The 22,389-nt window shown below is 38.8% G+C and overlaps 1 protein-coding gene across 6 annotated transcripts in view; it reads right to left on the reverse strand.

The window, feature by feature from the left end:
- Positions 1 to 22,389, reverse strand: part of SLC35D2 (solute carrier family 35 member D2) — a 63,213-nt gene that overhangs the window by 9,972 nt on the left and 30,852 nt on the right. For 5 of the 6 annotated variants that reach the window (XM_023242252.2, XM_023242250.2, XM_023242253.2 and 2 more), the window contains one exon: positions 18,031 to 18,098. In XM_023242252.2, coding sequence (XP_023098020.1) covers positions 18,031 to 18,098 — 68 coding nt within the window. Of the gene's footprint in view, positions 1 to 16,893; positions 17,920 to 18,030; positions 18,099 to 22,389 lie in introns of those variants that run through there. The other variant, XM_023242251.2, reaches the window with a different exon arrangement.

The following is a 22,389-nucleotide window of genomic DNA, read 5'->3' on the forward strand; positions in this document are numbered from 1 at the left end:
CACCAATCTTACACTAAGATTTGATTTGTTGAGAATGTGGGAATATCTGCAGTCTTTAAAGTGCCGTTGCTCCTATGCCCCAGCTATCTGCAGGGTCCTGTTTTATCTGTTACATCTTGGTGGGAGAAGTGAAGGTTCAAAGAATAAAACATTTTTTTATCCTGTGATCAGAAAATATTTGATACTTCTGTGTTTTCATTAAGGAATATATTACTGCTTCAGTGGGATCAAAAGATCTGCTACTGGGGCAGAAAGAGACTAGAATAATCACCTCCAAGGCCCAAGGGCTGGGCCAGCCACTGGTATGAATGAACTGGAGCCTGTAATTTTTCAGCAATATTAAAAAGACTTGCAGAGCGAGCTTTTTAAAATCTAGTTTGTCAACTTAAATTTCAGCCTATATTTTACTTTTGCCTGCATTAAATTATCTTAGGTCCCACAATCCAGTTTACCTTCCTGACATAATTAAACTCAATCATATGTTTTATTTACAAACTCCTGATTACAAACAGCAGTTTCAAGAGCTGAATCTTTCTACCATAATTCGAAAAAAAATTAAAATCCTACCCTTTTCACCATTCCATTCATTTAACATATATTTTTTAAGTGTTATAATTCTGTAATTATATTTCAACAGGGACAGAGGTTTGGTGGTTAGAAAAAGCAAGTTTGAAATGCAAACTTGAAAGAGTGAAAATAAGTAAGAAGCTGAGCATCAGAATCCTCTGGAATCAAGGGTTGGGATGCATATGTATGAGCCCTAAGTCATTCCTTGAGCAGAGGCTAAAGAAAAGGGACAGATGAGCCCAGTACCAATTGTTCTGAAAACCAAGAATGTGCTCAGAAGCTTATAATGGCTTCTCTTACTATGAAAAAATAAGTGATCCAATGCTTTGAGTGAGAAACTTCGAGAATGGATTTTGAAAAATACACTATGCCAAAATTGGAGTTTCCTTCAAGAGCAGTTTCAGAATTAAAATTTGACCCCTGAAGGTAAAGTAGAGCTGATCCCTGAACAACACAGAAGCTAGGGGTGCCAACCCCCCCCCCAGTCAAAAATCTAGGTATAACTTTTGACTTCCCAAAAACTTAACTGCTGTAGACCAGAAACCTTACTGACAACATAGTCAATTAACACATATTTTGTATATTATATGCATTGAATACTGTATTCTTACAATAAAATAAGCTAGAGAAAAGGAACTATTATTAAGAAAATCATGAGTTATTGGGACCTCATCAAGATAAAAAACTTATGCACAGTGAAGGAAACAATCAACAAAACTAAAAGGCAACCAATGGAATGGGAAAAAATATTTACAAATGACATATCAGATAAAGGGTTAGTATCCAAAATCTATAAAGAACTGATCAAACTCAGGGAGAGGCCAAGATGGTAGAACAGCATGAAAGTTTTTTGTGTGTCTCGCGTCCATGAAATGCAGCCAGATCAACACTAAACCATCCTGCACACCTAGAAAACGGATTTGAGGATTAACACAATAATCTGCACAACCTGAACCACAGAACTCAGCAGGTACACGGCACGGAAAAGTGAACTGGGGGAGAGAGAAGCCACGGAGGGAAGGGAGCTGTTTTGCTTGTGGAGAGAGGACACAGATAGGGAGAGAGTTCGGGAAAAGTACCTCCCCTCCAAAAGCAGCTGGAAAGTGGAAAACTGGAAACAACCACAGGGACTGAACTAAAAAGGGAGAAAGGAGAAAGGAGAGGGTTTAAATTCCATTAAGACTCTATAAACAGGGGGAGCACAGAGTCTGAAACTCCACAGCTCAATACTTGGCGGTGCTCTGGTGGGAAGGGCAAATCCCCAGGAGCAGAGTGGAGTCCAGGAGGTTCTCAGGCCACACGGGGAGAAACGGTTCCACTGCTGGAAGGGCATTTGGTAGAGGCTATGCAGCCACCCAGTCCCAGCAGACCCCAGAGAACAACCACATTCACTGGTACTGGAGCAAGGTCATTAAGGGTGAAGCCTGGTGCCAGATGTGTGTTGTGATTTTCCATAATCCCTGAAACACTGCTGCTACATGATCACGTGAACTTTTTCTGGGGCAGGCTGCCACCCAGCCACAGTCTCTGGGAATCAGCAGTAGCACGGTCCTGCAAACATTCCTGGGTGCAGCCGACACTCAGCCATTGCTTGGTGAGACTCTCCCCCAGAGGATCTGAGTGGGTGAAAGCCACAGCCCCTCAGAAGTGAGGGGTTGGGAAACACAGCCACATGTGAGATAAAACTCAGGAAGGAGGTGCGGCCTGACAACCTGATGGCTTGGTCACAGACAGTGTAAAAGCGGGGAGTAGACAGAAGCCAGAGAAAAAGTACAGGTGTGCAGTTGCTCATTGGGGAGAGCACAGAGTTCCAATACTAGAGACTGGGTAGCTGGGTGATGCCATTTTCACCCCTCCTGCACATGCTCATACATACCTACAAGCACCACAACAATCACCCCAGTAATCTAAGCAGCGCCATTTAGTGGAGAATGGAGTTGTTGCACTAAGCCCCACCCAACTGGTCCAACCTCGCTCTTCAGGAACATCACAAATCTCTCCGCCTGCCTAGTTTGTGGACTATAAAGTGCTTCATAGTTTGACTTCTAGGGGAAACCAATGTAATTTCAATCATATTTCAGTCTGTTCGCGGGTCCATCTATTCAATTTTCTTTTTTTTTCTTTTTCATTTCTTTTCTTGAATACAGAGAGAAAAAAGTTATTTTTATTTTCAATTTTTATTAAAAATATTTTTATTTTTTTAACTATATTTTTACTTCTTTTGTAAATTTTTCAAATTCTATTTTACTTCCATTTCATTTTATTCTATTTCACTGTATTCATTTTCTCAAATTTTTAAACTTTTTTCTTTTTTTTCCCTTTTTTTTCTATCAAGCTCCTTTCAATAACCAGACCAAAACACACCTAGAATCTAGCATCATGCATTTGATTTGCATGTGTTGTTTTTAATTTTTTAATTTTCATTTTTTTTTTTTTACCTTATCAATTCCTTTTCTTCCTTCAAAATGATGAAATGAAGGAATTCACCACAAAGAAGGAGCTGGAAGAAATGACAGCCAGGGGCTTAAGCAACACAGATACAAGCAAGATATCTGAACCAGAATTTAGAATCACAATAACCAGAATACTAGCTAGGGTCGAAAACAGATTAGAATCCCTCTCTGTGGAGATAAGAAGTAAAAGCTAGTCAGGATGAAATAAAACATGCCATAACTGAGCTGTTATCATGAATAGATGCCACGGCAGCAAGGATGGATGAGGCAGAATAGCGAATCAGCGATATAGAAGACAAACTTATGAAGAATAATGAAGCAGAAAAAAAAAGAGGGAGACTAAGGCAAAAGAGTACAAGAATTAGAGATATTGGTGACTCATCAATAAGGAACAATATTAGAATCATAGGGGTCCCAGAAGATGAAGAAAGAGAAAAAGGGGTAGAAGGGTTATGTGAGCAAATCATAGCAGAAAACTTCCCTAACCCGGAGAAAGACACAGACATCAAAATCCAGGAAACACAAAGGACTCCCATTAGATTCAACAAAAACCGACCATCAATAAGGCATATCACAAATTCACAAAACACTCAGGCAAGGAGAGAATCGTGAGAGCAGCAAGGGGAAAAAGGTCCTTAAACTACAAGGGAAGATAGATCAGGTTTGCAGCAGACCTATCCACAGAAACTTGGCAGGCCAGAAAGGAGTGGCAGGACATATTCAATGTGCTGAATCAGAAAAATATGCAGCCAAGAATTCTTTATCCAGCAAGACTGTCATTCAAAATAGGAGAGATTAAAAGTTTCCCAGACAAACAAAAATTAAAGGATTTCATGACCACTAAACCACCCCTGCAAGAAACTTTAATGGGGGCTCTCTGAAGGGAGAAAAGATGGAAAAAAAAAGAAAAAAAAAAAGACCAAAAGCAACAAAGACTAGAAAGGACCAGAGAACACCACCAGAAACTCCAATTCTACAAGAAACATAATGGCAGTAAATTCATATCTTTCAGTACTCACTCTAAACGTCAATGGACTAAATGCTCTAATCAAAAGACATAGGGTAACAGAATGGATAAGAAAACAAGATCCATCTAAATGCTGTTTACAAGAGACCCACTTTAGACCTAAAGACACCTTCAGATTGAAAGCAAGGGGATGGAGAACCATCTTTCATGGTAACAGTCGACAAAACAAAGCCAGAGTAGCCATATTTATATCAGATTATATCTAGATTAAAATCTAGACTTTAAAATAAAGACTGTAACAAGAGATGAAGAAAAGCATTATATCATAATTAAGGGGTCTATCCACCGAGAAGATCTAACAATTGTAAACATTTATGCTCCAAATGTGAGAGTACCCAAATATATACATCAATTATTCATAAACATAAACTCACTGATTATAAATACCATAATAGTAGGGGACTTCAACATCCCACTTACAACAATGGACAGATCATCTAAGAAGAAAATCAAGAAGGAAACAATGGCTTTTAATGACACACTGGACCAGATGGACTTAACAGATTGTTTCAGAACACTTCATCCTAAAGCAGCAGAATATACATTCTTCTCCAGTGCACATGGAACATTCTCCAGAATAGATTACATACTGGGACACAAATCAGCCCTCAACAAGCACAAAAAGATTGAGATTATACTGTGCATAGTTTCAGACCACAATGCTATGAAACTCAAAATCAACCACAAGAAAAAATTTGGAAAGATAACTAATACTTGGAGCCTAAAAAACATCCTACTAAAGAATGAATGGTTTAACCAAGAAGTTAAAGAGGCAATTAAAAAGTACATGGAAGCCAATGAAAATGATAACACCACCACCCAAAACCTCTGGGATGCAAAGGCAGTCATAAGAGGGAAGTATATAGCAATCCAGGTCTTCCTAAAGAAGGAAGAAATGTCTCAGATACACAATCTCACCTTACATCTTAACGAGCTGGAAAAAGAACAGCAAATAAAACCCAAAGCCAGCAGAAGACAAGAAATAATAATGATTAGAGCAGGAATCAATGCTATTGAAAACAAAAACAAAAACAAACAAAGAAAGAAAGAAAAAACAGTAGAACAGATCAATAAAACCAGAAGCTGGTTCTTTGAAAGAATTAATAAAATTGATAAACCACTATCCAATTTGGTCAAAAAGAAAAAGGAAAGGACCGAAATAAATAAAATCAAGAATGAAAGAGGAGAGATCACAACCAACACATCAGAAATAAAAATACTAAGAGAATATTATGAGCAATTATATGTCAATAAAATGGGCAATCTGGAAGAAATGGACAAATTCCTAGAAACATATAAACTACCAAAACTGAAACAGGAAGAAATAGAAAATTTTAACAGACCCATAACCAGGAAAGAAATCGAATTAGTAATCAAAAATCTCCTTAAAAAAACCAGAGTCCAGGGCTGGATGGCTTTCCAGGGGAATTCTACCAAACATTTAAGGAAGAGTTAACACCTATTCTTTTGAAGCTGTTCCAAAAATTAGAAATGGAAGGAAAACTTCCAAACTCTTTCTATGAAGCCACCATTACCTTGATTCCAAAACCAGACAAAGACCCCACTAAAAAGGAGAACTACAGACCAATTTCTCCGATGAACACAGATGCAAAATCCTCAACAAGATATTAGCCAACCAGATCCAACAATACATTAAAAAAATTATTCACCACAACCAAGTGGGATTTACATCTGGGATGCAGGGCTGGTTCAATATCTGCAAAACAATCAATGTGATGCATCAATAAAAGAAAGACAGAAGAAGAAAGATAGAAGAAAAGAAAGGAGAAGAACCACATGATCCTCTCAATAGATGCAAAGAAAGCATTTGACAAAATACAGCATCCTCTATTGCTAAAAACCCTTAAGAAAGTAGGGATAGAAGAATCATACCTCGAGATCACAAAAGACATATATGAAAGACCTACCACTGATATCATCCTCAATGGAGAAAAATTGAGAGCTTTCCCCCTAAGGTCAGGAACAAGACGGGGATGTCCACTCTCACCACTGTTATTCAACATAGTATTGGAAGTCTTAGCCTCAGCAATCAGACAATACAAAGAAATAAAAGGCATCCAAATCAGCCAGGGGGAAGCCAAACTTTCACTCTTCACAGATGACATGATACTCTATATGGAAAACCCAAAAGATTCCACCAAAAAACTGCTAGAACTGATCCATGAATTCAGCAAAGTTGCAGGATATAAAATCAATGCACAGAAATCGGTTGCATTCCTATACACCAACAATGAAGCAACAGAAAGAGAAATCAAGGAATTGATTCCATTTACAACTGCACCAAAAACCATAAAATACCTAGGAATAAATCTAACCAAAAGAGGTGAAAAATCTATATACTGAAAACTATAGAAAGCTTATGAAAGAAATTGAAGAAGACATACACAAAAAAGGAAAAATATTCCATGTTCTTGGATTGGCAGAACAAACATTGTTAAAATGTTGATACTACCCAAAGCAATCTACACATTCAATTCAATCCCTATCAAAATAACACCAGCATCTTCACAGAGCTAGAACAAACAATCCTAAAATTTGTATGGTACCAGAAAAGATCCCAAATAGCCAAAGCAGGAGGCATCACAATCCTGGACTTCAAACTGTACTACAAAGCTGTAATCATCAAGACAGTATGATACTGGCACAAGAACAGACACTCAGATCAATGGAACAGAATAGAGAATCTAGAAATGGACCCACAAACGTATGGCCAACTAATCTTTGACAAAGCAGGAAAGAATATCCAATGGAATAAAGACAGTCTCTTCAGCAAGTGGTGCTGGGAAAACTGGATAGCAATATGCAGAAAAATGAACCTGGACCACTTCTAAGAAAAAAATTTTTTTTTATTTATTTACAAAAATAAACTCAAAATGGACGAAAGACCTAAATGTAAGACAGAAAGCCATCAAAATCCTAGAGGAGAAAGCAGGCAAAAACCTCTTTGACCTCGGCCACAGCAACTTCTTACTCAACACGTCTCCAGAGGCAATGGAAACAAAAGCAAAAATGAACTATTGGGACCTCATAAAAATAAAAAACTTCTGCACAGCAAAGGAAACCATCAGCAAAACTAAAAGGCAACCAACAGAATGGGAGAGGATATTTGCAAATGACATATCAGATAAAGGGTTAGTATCCAAAATCTATAAAGAATTTAGCAAACTCAGCACGCAAAAAACAAATAATCCAGTGAAGAAATGGGCAAAAGACATGAATAGACACTTCTCCAAAGAAGACATCCAGATGGCCAACTGACACATGAAAAAATGCTCAACATCACTCATCAACAGGGAAATACAAATCAAAACCACAATGAGATACCACCTCACACCTGTCCGAATGGCTAACATTAACAACTCAAGCAACAAGAGATGTTGGCGAGGATCAGGAGAAGGAGGACCTCTTTTGCACTGCTGGTGGGAATGCAAACTGGGGTAAACAATCTGAAAAACAGTGTGGAGTTTCCTCAAAAAATTAAAACTAGAACTACCCTATGACCCAACAATTGCACTACTAAGTATTTATCCAAGGGATACAGGGATGCTGTTTCAAAGGGACACATGCACCCCAATGTTTACAGAAGTCCTATCAACAGTAGCCAAAGTATGGAAAGAGCCCAAATGTCCATCCATGGATGAATGGATAAAGAAAATGCGGTATATATATACAGTGGAGTATTACTCAGCAATCAAATAGAATGGAATCTTGCCATTTGCAACTACATGGATGGAACTGGAGGGTATTATGCTAAGCAAAATTAGTCAAAGAAAGATAAATACCATATGACTTCACTCATATGAGGACTTTAAGATACAAAACAGATGAACATAGGGAAGGGAAGCAAAAATAGTAAAAAACAGGGAGGGGGACATAAACATAAGAGACTCTTAAATATGGAGAAGAAACAGAGGGTTACTGGAGAGGTTGTAGGAGAGGGGGTGGGCTAAAAGGGTAAGGGGCATTAAGGAATCTACTCCTGAACAATGAAATCATTGTTGCATTATATGTAAACTAACTTGGATGTAAACTTAAAAAATAAATTAAACAAAAATTTAAAAAAAAGAATTTATCAAACTCAACACCCAAAAAACAAATAATCCAATAAAGAAGTAGTCAGAAGACATGAAGAGACACTTTTCCAAAGATGACATCCAGATGGCTAACAGACATATGAAAAGATGCTCCACATCACTCATCATCAGGGAAATACAAATCAAAACCAAAATAAGATACCACCTCACACCTGTTAGGATGGCTAAAATTAACAACTCAGGAAACAACAGATGTTGGCAAGGATGCAGAGAAATGGGAACCCTCTTGAACTATTGATGAGAATGCAAACTGGGGTAGCCCCTCTGGAAAATAGTATGGTGGGCCCTCAAAAAATTAAAAATAGAACTACCTTACGACCCAGCAACTGCACTACTAGGTATTTATCCAAAGGATACAAAAATGCTGATTCTGAAGGGGCACATGCACCCCAATGTTTTAGCAGCACTATCAACAATAGCCAAATCATGGAAAGAGCCAAATGGACATCAAATGATGACTGCATAAAGAAGATGTGGTGTATATATATACAATGGAATATTACTCAGTGATCACAAAGAATGAAATCTTGCCATTTGCAACAATGTGGATGGAGCTAGAATGTACTATGCTAAATGAAATAAGTCAGTCAGAGAAAGACAAGTATCATACGATTTCACTCATGTGGAATTTAATTAACAAAACAGATGATCACTGGGGAAGGGAAGGAAAAATAAGACAAAAACAGAGAGGGAAGCAAACCATAAGAGACTCTTAAACACAGTGAAGAAACTGAGGGTTGGTGTTGGGATGGGCTACATGGGTGATGGGCATTAAGAAGGGCACTTGTTGGATAAGCACTGGGTGTTATATGGAAGTGATGAACCACTGGTTTCTCCTCCTGAAACTAATACTACACTGTATGTTAACGAACTTCAATTTAAATAAATTATGTACTCTAAGAAAAAAAGGAAAGAAAAACCGTGAGTAACAAAGACAAGTCACATGCTGGAATGAGATATTTAAGTATATAAAGCTAATAAAGAGTCAATATCTATAATAAAAATAGAAAATAATAAGGAAGAGAAAATATACTTACAGTACTGTATGTATTTATTGAGAAAATTCACACATAAATGAACCCACACAGTTCATTTACATGTCGTTCAAGGGTCAACTGTATATGTAACAGAAAAAAAAATATATTGAAGCCATGCACTATAGGAAGAACCAATTCTGTCTGGGGTGAAAAGAGGTCAGCTCAAAAACAGGCTGACCTCAAGAAACAGAAATATTTAACAACAGTTAACATTACTGGGCATTTTCCATGTCCAGCATTGTTCTAAGTGCTCATCTCTATTATCTCATTCAATCCACATCCTATGAATCAGATACTTTATCTCATTGTCCACATTTTAAAGATAAGGAAATTGAGGCTCAGAGTGGTTAAATAACTTGTCCAAGGACCCAGAGTTAGTAAGTGGCAAAGCCATGACTCAAACCCAGGCCATCTGATTCCAGAGTTCAGACACTTAGCTGCTGAAATAGTGCCATGATTTTAGTGTCCTCAAAAGACTCACTTAAAAAACAGACCTACCTAGTTTTCATCCTTAAAGTTGGGTAAAACCTGAAATCTTAATGATTTCATCATTTACTGATTTATTTATAACTGATATGCCTTTATGGCATTTTCATTTGCAAAGTGACTACTGATGACAAAAACTTTTGTAAAGTATTTGTTTTCTAAGAAACACATTATTAAATAGGAAAAAATGCATGGAGTTATACACAGATAGGGCCAGGCCTATGGCAGGCAAGTCCCAGAGAGTGGCAGCTCATATCCAGACACCCCCCCCCCCACCCCAGCGCATCATTCACTGAGGACAGCTGACATTGGAGGGTTTACTTCTTGATTTCCTTCAAGGAATGACTGAGTGGTATAATGCAAGAAAAAAAAAAACAAAACTTAAAAAAAAATAGAAACAGTATCTCATTGAGTTTATAGTGAAATCAGAAAAACTTTGAAATTTAGCTCTGTTGTTCATAGGTGAATCTGGGATTAGCCAGGGAAAAGTGCTAGTCTGAATTTGTGTGATATAGGTTGAATTTTTTTTAACCAGAAAGAAAAGATGGTTTGACCAAGGGTGATTCACAAACATGGCTTAGATTTTGTTTTCAAAGTTAAATGTCAGCCAACAACTGGGAAAACTACAAATATTTCACTTAACTTATGTTTCTGACAATGGCTACCTAAGTGCACTAAGGGACCCTCCCATTGCAAAGCAACCTATGCCTGGAAAGGACACACTACTTGAGAGATCACTGGTCTTTAAAGAGGCACAAGAGGTCACCCAAACCCTCTTCCTTTAAAAAAGGAGGAACTGGACACAGACTGATAAATTATTAGGGCCAGGCAGGAGTCAGAGCAGAACACAACTGAAACAGAATAGGGGTGCCTTGGGGCAGAGACCTTAGCAGAACAGCACTGTCTGGAAACAGCCTTGAGCCAGACTCCACGTTGGGAGGGACACTTTAGCTCACTGAGCCTAGACCCTCAGATATGCACACAGCGGTCCAGGTCAGGGGCAATGCCTGGCTGTCAGCAGGACCAGAAACAATTTGTCCCCACAGGAAGGTTTCTCAAATTTGCATTTTGTTATGAGTGTTCAGCCCATAACACTGATTAAGCACTGTGCTCACAACGACAAGTCACCAACCACACACAGTTTGACAGTCACAAACTATATATAACATTTAGATTCTTAAAAACTGCAGATAATTGGAATCATTAAATGAAGAATACAGAACAGCTATGTGTATAACATTTAAAGAAATGAAAGTTACTACAGTCCAAAGATCACCAATGAGAGAATGTTAGGAATGAATAAGTTTGTAAAAAAAAAAAAAAAAAATGAAACTTTCACAAATAAAAAATTGTTAAAATCAAAAAGTCAATCAAGGGGAGGTTGGAAGATGGCGGCGTAGGAGGACGCTGGGCTCACCATGCGTCCTGCTGATCACTTAGATTCCACCTACACCTGCCTAACTAACCCAGAAAACCGCCAGAGGATTAGCAGAACGGAGTCTCCAGAGCCAAGCGCAGACGAGAGGCCCACGGAAGAGGGTAGGAAGGGCGGTGAGTCGGTGCGCGCTCCAAGGACTGGCGGGAGGGAGCCGGGGCGGAGGGGCAGCCTGCCGCCCAAGCAGAGCCCCCAAGTCTGGCTGGCAAAAGCGGAGGGGCCGGATGGAGTGTGTTCCGACAGCAAGCACGACGTAGCATCTGGGAGGTCATAAGTTAACAGCTCTGCTCAGAGAGCAGGAAGGCTGGAGGACAAAGGGAGGGAGAGTTGCTGAGCCCCCGGACGACAGAGCTCAGTTTGGTGGGGAACAGAGGCGCTCGCCAGCGCCATCTCCCTCGCCCATCCCCCAGCCAAAATCCCAAAGGGAACCAGTTCCTGCCAGGGAACTTGCTCCCTCCGCGCAAACACCCAACTCTGTGCTTCTGCGGAGCCAAAACTCCGGCAGCGGATCTGACTCCCTCCCGCTGCCACAGGGCCCCTCCTGAAGTGGATCACCTAAGGAGAAGCGAGCTAAGCCTGCCCCACCTGCCCCCGTGCACCTTGCCTACCCACCCCAGCTAATACGCCAGATCCCCAGCACCACAAGCCTGGCAGTGTGCAAGTAGCCCAGATGGGCCATGCCACCCCACAGTGAATCCCGCCCCTAGGAGAGGGGAAGAGAAGGCACACACCAGTCTGACTGTGGCCCCAGCGGTGGGCTGGGGGCAGACATCAGGTCTGACTGCGGCCCCGCCCACCAACTCCAGTTATACACCACAGCACAGGGGAAGTGCCCTGCAGGTCCTCACCACGCCAGGGACTATCCAAAATGACCAAGCGGAAGAATTCCCCTCAGAAGAATCTCCAGGAAATAACAACAGCTAATGAACTGATCAAAAAGGATTTAAATAATATAACAGAAGGTGAATTTAGAATAATAGTCATAAAATTAATCCCTGGGCTTGAAAACAGTATAGAGGACAGCAGAGAATCTCTTGCTACAGAGATCAAGGAACTAAGGAACAGTCAGAAGGAGCTGAAAAACGCTTTAAACAAATGCAAAACAAAATGGAAACGACAACGGCTCGAATTGAAGAGGCAGAGGAGAGAATAGGTGAACTAGAAGATAAAGTTATGGAAAAAGAGGAAGCTGAGAGAAAGAGAGATAAAAAAATCCAGGAGTATGAGGGGAAAATTAGAGAACTAAGTGATACACTAAAAAGAAATAATACACACATAATTGGTATCCCAGAGGAGGAAGACAGAGGGAAAGGTGCTGAAGGGGTACTTGAAGAAATTATAGCTGAGAACTTCCTGAACTGGGGAAGGAAAAAGGCACTGAAATACAAGAGGCACAGAGAACTCCCTTCAGATGTAACTTGAATCGATCTTCTGCACGACATATCATAGTGAAACTGGCAAAATACAAGGATAAAGAGAAAATTCTGAAAGCAGCAAGGGATAAACGTGCCCTCACATATAAAGGGAGACCTATAAGACTCATGACTGATCTCTCTTTTGAAACTTGGCAGGCCAGAAAGGATTGGCACGAGATCTTCAGTGTGCTAAACAGAAAAAATATGCAGCCGAGAATCCTTTATCCAGCAAGTCTGTCATTTAGAATAGAAGGAGAGATAAAGGTCTTCCCAAACAAACAAAAACTGAAGGAATTTGTCACCACTAAACCAGCCCTACAAGAAATCCTAAGGGGGATCCTGTGAGACAAAGTACCAGAGACATCGCTACAAGCATAAAACATACAGACATCACAATGACTCTAAACCCGTATCTTTCTATAATTAACACTGAATGTAAATGGATTAAATGGGCCAACCAAAAGACATAGGGTATCAGAATGGATAAAAAAACAAGACCCATCTATTTGCTGTCTACAAGAGACTCATTTTAGATCTGAGAACACCTTTAGATTGAGAGTGAGGGGATGGAGAACTCTTTATCATGCCACTGGAAGCCAGAAGAAAGCTGGAGTAGCCATACTTCTATCAGACAAACTAGACTTTAAATTAAAGGCTGTAACAAGAGATGAAGAAGGACATTATATAATAATTACAGGGTGTATCCATCAGGAAGAGCTAACAATTATAAATGTCTATGTGCCGAATACAGGAGCCCTCAAATATATAAAACAATTACTCATAAACATAAGCAACCTTATTGATAAGAATGTGGTAATTGCAGGGGACTTTAACACTCCACTTACAGAAATGGATAGATCATCTAGACACATGGCCAATAAAGAAACAAGGGCCCTGAATGATACATTGGATCAGATGGACTTGATACATATATTTAGAACTCTGCATCCCAAAGCAACAGAATATACTTTCTTCTCGAGTGCACATGGAACATTCTCCAAGATAGATCATATACTGGGTCACAAAACAGCCCTTCATAAGTTTACAAGAATTGAAATTATACCATGCATACTTTCAGACCACAATGCTATGAAGCTTGAAATCAACCACAGGAAAAAGTCTGGATAACCTCCAAAAGCATGGAGGTTAAAGAACACCCTACTAAAGAATGAATGGGTCAACCAGGCAATTAGAGAAGAAATTAAAAAATATATGGAAACAAACAAAAATGAAAATACAACGATCCAAATGCTTTGGGATGGAGCAAAGGCAGTCCTGAGAGGAAAATACATCGCAATCCAGGCCTATCTCAAGAAACAAGAAAAATCCCAAATACAAAATCTAACAGCACACCTAAAGGAAATAGAAGCAGAAGAGCAAAGGCAGCCTAAACCCAGCAGAAGAAGAGAAATAATAAAGATCAGAGCAGAAATAAACAATATAGAATCTAAAAAAACTGTAGAGCTGACCAACGAAACCAAGAGTTGGTTTTTTGAAAAAATAAAATTGACAAACCTCTAGCCAGGCTTCTCAATAAAGAAAAGGGAGATGACCCAAATAGATAAAATCATCAATGAAAATGGAATTATTACAACCAATCCCTCAGAGATACAAACAATTATCAGGGAATACTATGAAAAATTATATACCAACAAATTGGACAACCTGAAAGAAATGGACAAATTCCTAAACACCCACACTCTTCCAAAACTCAATCAGGAGGAAATAGAAAGCTTGAACAGACCCATAACCAGCGAAGAAATTGAATCGGTTATCAAAAATCTCCCAACAAATAAGAGTCCAGGACCAGATGGCTTCCCAGGGGAATTCTACCAGACGTTTAAAGCAGAGATAATACCTATTCTTCTCAAGATATTTCAAGAAATAGAAAGGGAAGGAAAACTTCCAGACTCATTCTATGAAGCCAGTATTACTTTGATTCCTAAACCAGACAGAGACCCAGTAAAAAAAAGAGAACTACAGGCCAATATCCCTGATGAATATGGATGCAAAAATTCTCAGTAAGATACTAGCAAATCGAATTCAACAGCATATAAAAAGAATTATTCACCATGATCAAGTGGGATTCATTCCTGGGATGCAGGGCTGGTTCAACATTCGCAAATCAATCAACGTGATACATCACATTAACAAAAAAAAAGAGAAGAACCATATGATCCTGTCAATCGATGCAGAAAAGGCCTTTGACAAAATCCAGCACCCTTTCTTAATAAAAACCCTTGAGAAAGTCGGGATAGAAGGAACATACTTACACATCATAAAAGCCATTTATGAAAAGCCCACAGCTAACATCATCCTCAATGGGGAAAGACTGAGAGCTTTTTCCCTGAGATCAGGAACACGACAGGGATGCCCACTCTCACCGCTGTTGTTTAACATAGTGTTGGAAGTTCTAGCATCAGCAATCAGACAACAAAAGGAAATCAAGGGCATCAAAATTGGCAAATATGAAGACAAGCTTTCGCTTTTTGCAGATGACATGATATTATACATGGAAAATCCGATAGACTCCACCAAAAGTCTGCTAGAACTGATACAGGAATTCAGCAAAGTTGCAGGATACAAAATCAATGTACAGAAATCAGTTGCATTCTTATACACTAACAATGAAGCAACAGAAAGACAAATAAAGAAACTGATCCCATTCACAATTGCACCAAGAAGCATAAAATACCTAGGAATAAATCTAACCAAATATGTAAAAGATCTGTATGCTGAAAACTATAGAAAGCTTATGAAGGTAATTGAAGAAGATATAAAGAAATGGAAATACATTCCCTGCTCATGGATTGGAAGAATAAATATTGTCAAAATGTCAATACTACCCAAAGCTATCTACACATTCAATGCAATCCCAATCAAAATTGCACCAGCATTCTTCTCGAAACTATAACAAGCAATCCTAAAATTCATATGGAACCACAAAAGGCCCTGAATAGCCAAAGTAATTTTGAAGAAGAAGACCAAAGCAGGAGGCATCACAATCCCAGGCTTTAGCCTCTATTACAAAGCTGTCATCATCAAGACAGCATGGTATTGGCACAAAAACAGACACATAGACCAATGGAATAGAATAGAAACCCCAGAACTAGACCCACAAACGTATGGCCAACTCATCTTTGACAAAGCAGGAAAGAACATCCAATGGAAAAAAGACAGTCTCTTTAACAAATGGTGCTGGGAGAACTGGACAGCAACATGCAGAAGGTTGAAACTAGACCACTTTCTCACACCATTTACAAAAATAAACTCAAAATGGATAAAGGACCTGAATGTGAGACAGGAAACCATCAAAACCCTAGAGGAGAAAGCAGGGAAAGACCTCTCTGACCTCAGCCGTAGCAATCTCTTACTCGACACATCCCCAAAGGCAAGGGAATTAAAAGCAAAAATGAATTACTGGGACCTTATGAAGATAAAAAGCTTCTGCACAGCAAAGGAAACAACAAAACTAAAAGGCAACCAACGGAATGGGAAAAGATATTTGCAAATGACATATCGGACAAAGGGCTAGTATCCAAAATCTATAAAGAGCTCACCAAACTCCACACCCGAAAAACAAATAACCCAGTGAAGAAATGGGCAGAAAACATGAATAGACACTTCTCTAAAGAAGACATCCAGATGGCCAACAGGCACATGAAAAGATGCTCAACGTCGCCCCTTATCAGGGAAATACAAATCAAAACCACACTCAGATATCACCTCACACCAGTCAGAGTGGCCAAAATGAACAAATCAGGAGACTATAGATGCTGGAGGGGATGTGGAGAAACGGTAACCCTCTTGCATTGTTGGTGGGAATGCAAATTGGTGCAGCCGCTCTAGAAAGCAGTGTGGAGGATCCTCAGAAAATTAAAAATAGACCTACCCTATGACCCAGCAATAGCACTGCTAGGAATTTACCCAAGGGATACAGGAGTACTGATGCATAGGGGCACTTGTACCCCAATGTTTATAGCAGCACTCTCAACAATAGCCAAATTATGGAAAGAGCCTAAATGTCCATCAACTGATGAATGGATAAAGAAATTGTGGTTTATATACACAATGGAATACCTGTGGCAATGAGAAAAAATGAAATATGGCCTTTTGTAGCAACATGGATGGAACTGGAGAGTGTGATGCTAAGTGAAATAAGCCATACAGAGAAAGATAGATACCATATGGTTTCACTCTTATGTGGATCCTGAGAAACTTAACAGGAACCCATGGGGGAGGGGAAGGAAAAAAAAAAAAAAAAGAGGTTAGAGTGGGAGAGAGCCAAAGCACAAGAGACTGTTAAAAACTGAGAATAAACTGAGGGTCGATGGGGGGTGGGAGGGAGGGGAGGCTGGGTGATGGGTATTGAGGAGGGCACCTTTTGGGATGAGCACTGGGTGTCGTATGGAAACAAATTTGACAATAAATTTCATATATTGAAAAAAAAAGTCAATCAAGAGGCTCAACATTAAATCAGACACAGCTAAAAAGAGAATTAGTGAAATGGAAGTTATACATAAATGTTTGCATCGTGTGAGACTACATCACTGCAATTGAAATCAAGTTTGAGAATTTTTAAGTGTTGATCAAAGAGACTGAGGTGTTCTTAGCCAATTTAAACATAATGAAAACTGTACTATTGGCGGTAAAAAAAAAAGGTGGGGGGGAAATTCACAGAATTACTTTTGATAAGTAATTCCCTGACATAGTCATTCAAAGCACCTTTCAGAGTGGGATAAGATAGGTGTTCGTCTATGCATGGAGCCCCACTCAGGAAAGATATGCCAAAAACTTCAAACAGGGGTCACCTCTGAAGAAGAAAACTGCAGTGCTGGGGGACAGGGAAAAATGGAGTAGCTTTTGTTCCCTGTGAATTCTGTTGCAGTTCTTGGATTATTTAGTTGCGTGTATTACCTATTCATGAAAGGGAATTTTCAAGTTTTCGGAAGATAAAAGACACAGGCTGCATGGCTTCTCAACAGGAAGACAGACGTAAGGAAAATTTTAAGACAAAAGCCTAAAATTGTTGGACAATACAATGGCTTGGACAATGCTCCTCAGAAATTTCCCTGAATACAGCAGGTACGGCACTAGAGTAAATGGTTGTCATTTCCACATATTTATGTGGGTGGAAGATCTTGAAAACTGAGGGACATTGTAGCAAAGACAACAAATAGCACTGAATGTAATACATCAGTGGACCTCATGCAGACTAACTTTCAGAAATCAATAGACAACATCATATTTTGGAGAAATGTGATGTTAACATGACTCTCAAAAATAACAGTGTTTCATGCTTGCTCCTGGTCTTTTGGGCTGTGTTCCCAGGGATCCTGGGTCTCACTCCACTCCTCTGCTGCAGGGGTACTTTCCAGAGAAAGCTGGAGAAGCATAGACAAAGGGATTTTAACAGAGCATACAGAACGTATATTTCGATTTGACTTGTCAAGAGATGTCATAGACTGAGCTTCTACTTGTCTATGGTTTCTTACCCCAAAAAACAGGAAAGAAGAAACTGTATGATAAATAGAACATTCTTCCATTCATTGAATTCAGTAGCCTATTACAAAAAAGAAAGAAAACTAATGGTTAGACTCATAATACTGCAGTTTAAATTTATGGATTTTACCAAATCATGTTTTATTACAGGAACCGCTTTCCCAAACAAAATACAACTTAAAAAATCGTAGCCAATACCAGCTGTGGGATGTTGGGCATATCACTTTTACTCCCTAAATCTCAGATTCCTTTCACAAAACAGGGATTTTTTAAAAAAACTTCCTCAAAAAGTCCATGTGAGGATTTAATGAAACTATTTAGAACCTGGCGGGAGCCAAGTATCCAGTATCACTATTGTTGCTGTGACTTTATTAATCTGTAATTAACTCTTTATTAATCTGTAGTCACAAAATCAGGATTGGGTTTACTTTTTATAAATAATCTTCGAAGAAGGGTGCCCACAGGGCTCAGTCAGTTGAGCATCCAACTTCGGCTCAGGTCATGATCTCACCAGTTTGTGAGTTCGACCCCACATTGGGCTCACGCTGTTAGCAAGAGCCCGCTTTGGATCCTCTGTCCCCTTCTCTCTGCCCCACCCCCACTCATGCTTGCTTGCTCTCTCTCAAAAATAAACATTAAAACTTTTTTTGGTAATAAATAATCTTAGAAGAAAGCTTATTAGAAAATTAACAATAATGGCTAAGTCCATGAAATATTTTCAAGAATTTACAAATGCTTAGTAAGTATTATGAACAAATAAACTAAATTATTTGCTTTTTACAAGGCAAGGAAGTAATTGGGGTGGTGGAGTTAAGGCAGAAGTTGGGTGCAGGAGTTTCAACTCTCAAGAACTTAGCTGAGAAGATGAAATTAACCCCCTTGAAATGACAAGTAACAATAAAAAGGAGCATTTTATTCATGATTTGTCCTTTGTCTACATCCAAAAATGATTTTAAAGTGACTCAAGACAATAAGCATGTGCTGCACATAAGCATGTGCTGAATAACACAGTTGAACATAAGCTCTATTCACTTCCTACTAGGCAAAACTTGGTTAATCAAGTTTTATAAGTTTACAGATTTAAAACTATTTAAATTCTTGTTAAGTTTAGAATTCAAAAATTTTAAGCCAATTAGAATGGAATTCTCCCCCAATTAATACAATCTTGCCACACTTGTTATTTTTTCATTAGTAAGACTCTGCCCACATCTCTTATCAAAAAGATACACGTTAAATATTGATGATAACTGTTGAAGCTGGTTGGTGGGTACGTGGGGTCTGTTATGCTATTTGTTCTCCTTCTGTATAGCTTTGAAAGTTTCCAGCATAAAATTATTTTTTTAATGCTTACTTGTGAAAGGAAAATATAAATATAAAGCTGTCTTACTGTCAAAGGGGCAGAAAACATCCAAGGTAGTCAAAGATCAAAACCAAACAAAAACTATAGAAAACACTCTGTATCTAAAGTTAAAATAAAACTGGAAATAAGAGAAAACCATATGCTCCAAACTCCAAGCCACAGATAGAAAAACATTTATTTGCTCAACAAACTGGAAGTATTTACTCAACAAGCTGAAAGTATTTCTGCAAACAGTAAATAAAAACTGTTCTGATACCATATAAACCACTGAGGGCTATGTAGTAATCTTCACAAAAATATCTGGATTCTTTGCCAATCTATATTTTAATAGATTTTAGTTTTATTTTGTTCCTTTAATAATGATGAGGCTGTGCTGGTGGCATTTTAAAAAATAATGTAAAAAATAATGTAGTATGACATTTATTTTAAAACAAAATAATTAAAGGTGAAGAACGATGAAGTGCTGCTTCCTTTAGACTTGGTATTGCTGTGCTCGCTTCGGCAGCACATATACTAGACTTGCTATTTCTCTAGCAGTATGGTGGAGCATGCATCTTTTTTATTTTGCATTTATGTGGTTTTTTTATCAGAAAAATAAATCCTATTATTTACCCTATTCATCAAATGCAATATACCCCATGTACTTTGAGCCTGGTGCAGCAATTCAAATGACTAAAAAAAGGTCACCCAAACAGTATTATCCAGGGGCACAAACTGTTGACAAGAGGAGCTGGCATCATGGACTTGGACAATCAGAGACAGAGTCAAGGTGCTGTTACCAGGTTTGTTGACCGTGTAAGTCCAAGGTCCCAGAGTGAGTGAATCTCCATGCAGTAAGTCATACACATGAGTCTTAACCACAACCTCTGATCCTCTCCAGCCAACCAGGAAAAATGCTTCACCTAAGTACTTTTTCTATTAACAAGTTAATATTTTGCCCTAATTTATCAATCAATTTCTGCTATAATCAAACCAAACTTGGCAAACAAAATGCAATTTTATAGGCTAACACATCTAATTATATAAGTTCTCTTCTTTATTACATTCGGTTCACAATCTAAAATGGACTCACACATGGTTAAAAGTAACCAATTGGAAGAAGCTTACGATTCGATGGAACGAACACACAGCAGAACAATCTTACTAGTGAAAAATACATTATTTTTTTCCACAGGGTTTTAAAAATCACTGATTATAGTGAGTGTCCCATATCTTCTGGATCTCCTATCATACAATACTTTTAAATTAAAATAGAGTCAAATTTTTAACTTCGTGATTTTGTATCTTATCATTTTTATAGAGGGCCCTTTTAACAGTTATAAACACATTCTATTTTTTTCCAATTATAAGTTTCTTATAGATTTTTAAATAAATCTATATATTTAGCTCTGCTCCATCTGGAATTTCTGTGGAGAGTAATCACAGCTGGGGCTCTAAGGTACCTAGAGAAACTGTAGATTAGAAGCCTGGTCAAAAAAGAGACTAGATAGGGTACATATTGAGATAGTTCAGCACCAAAAACCAGGATAGGAGCATAACATTCTCCTAGAACACCACTACTTAATAAGTTAAAGTATACGTTAGGCCTCTTGTATTTTCTAAGATATAAGTGATAGGTTATGGTTTTTCATGCATGAAGGCAAGAAACACTTTTCATTTACAATAAGGTAACTAAGATTACAGTGGAGAATGGGTTCCAGAGCAAGACTGCCTGGATCGATCACCTGCTGTCCTTGGATGGTATTTAAACACCGTGCTCTAGATTCCTCATCTACAAGATGAATAGCAAACAGTCCCTTCTCCTCAGAAGGCTGCTGTGGAAAGCAGTGAAATCGTTCATGTACAGTGCTTTAAACAATGTCTGATACAGTAAGTCCTCAATAAATATTAGCTGCTATTATTTTTATTATTACCTGAGAAAGTATAATAATTCTGCAGGGATAATCGTTACAAGGAAGAGAAACTTCTGAGAGCCCATGTTACAAGTTATAAAGCAATGGTTTGGGTGTGGGAACATATATTCCTATCAAAATAATGTTATCAATTATTAACATAATACATCTAGTCAATTTAACTCATAAGGTACCTAAACTTCAGTTTCTGGTCTGTTTCCTCTTCTGGACAGGAACTGTACAAATGAAAAGTATAGCTTTGAGAAAGAATATGAAACCCTGACATCCACCCAGGAGCCCACAAGAGCCTGCAGCCTTCTGGAAGTACTCAACCCCCTAAAAGGCGGGGGTTGGATGGGGGGATATGGGATCAACTCAAACTGTTTGCACCACAGAAACATGCTGATTAGTAAACACAGAAATAACAGTCATGTGGCAGGTGATGGGTTACTGCACAAGGCCTCTCTGAACACCCCCTCTCACCCCCACCCCTGTCAGTCCAGCAACAAAAGGGTTGCTGAGGGTTGGTTCTGTGGGTGGAGGCCAGACTGGACCATAATTTTGCCTAGCAAATCTTCTCATGTGAACTTAGACATCTCCCTTAAGATACAGGCAAAATTCTTAGAAGAGGTGTAGCTGGCAACTTTCTGAAAAAGTAGGGCTTGGCAGGGGCTGACACACCTCAAGGTGGCTACTGGGGATGCTACTGGGTGAACATCACCCTTCCTGAATGACTGGTCTTCACTCCCTCCAGCTGGGTCCCCTCTGTTTCTACTCATCTACCATCTGATTTGTCTCTCATGTATGTGCAGCAGACAGGTGAGCAGGGCAGATACCAAAAGAACAACACGTTCTCAAAATTCAAATGTACATCCTGGAATATTTAGAGACAAAATCCCATGATATCTGGAATTTGCTTTAAAATATTCCAGAGGGGGGAAAAAATGAAAGCAGATGGGGACAGATGAAGTAAGAACGACAAAACGCCGAACAGTATTGACCCTGGGCAGTGGGTACAGGAGAGTTCATTTAATTATTCTCTGTACTTTGCATATGTTTCAAAATGTGCATTATAAAGGTAATAGATAAATAAATCCATT

The sequence above is a fragment of the Felis catus genome, chromosome D4 (assembly GCF_018350175.1).
Source record: "Felis catus isolate Fca126 chromosome D4, F.catus_Fca126_mat1.0, whole genome shotgun sequence".
In the NCBI taxonomy this organism is placed as follows: Eukaryota; Metazoa; Chordata; class Mammalia; order Carnivora; family Felidae; genus Felis; species Felis catus.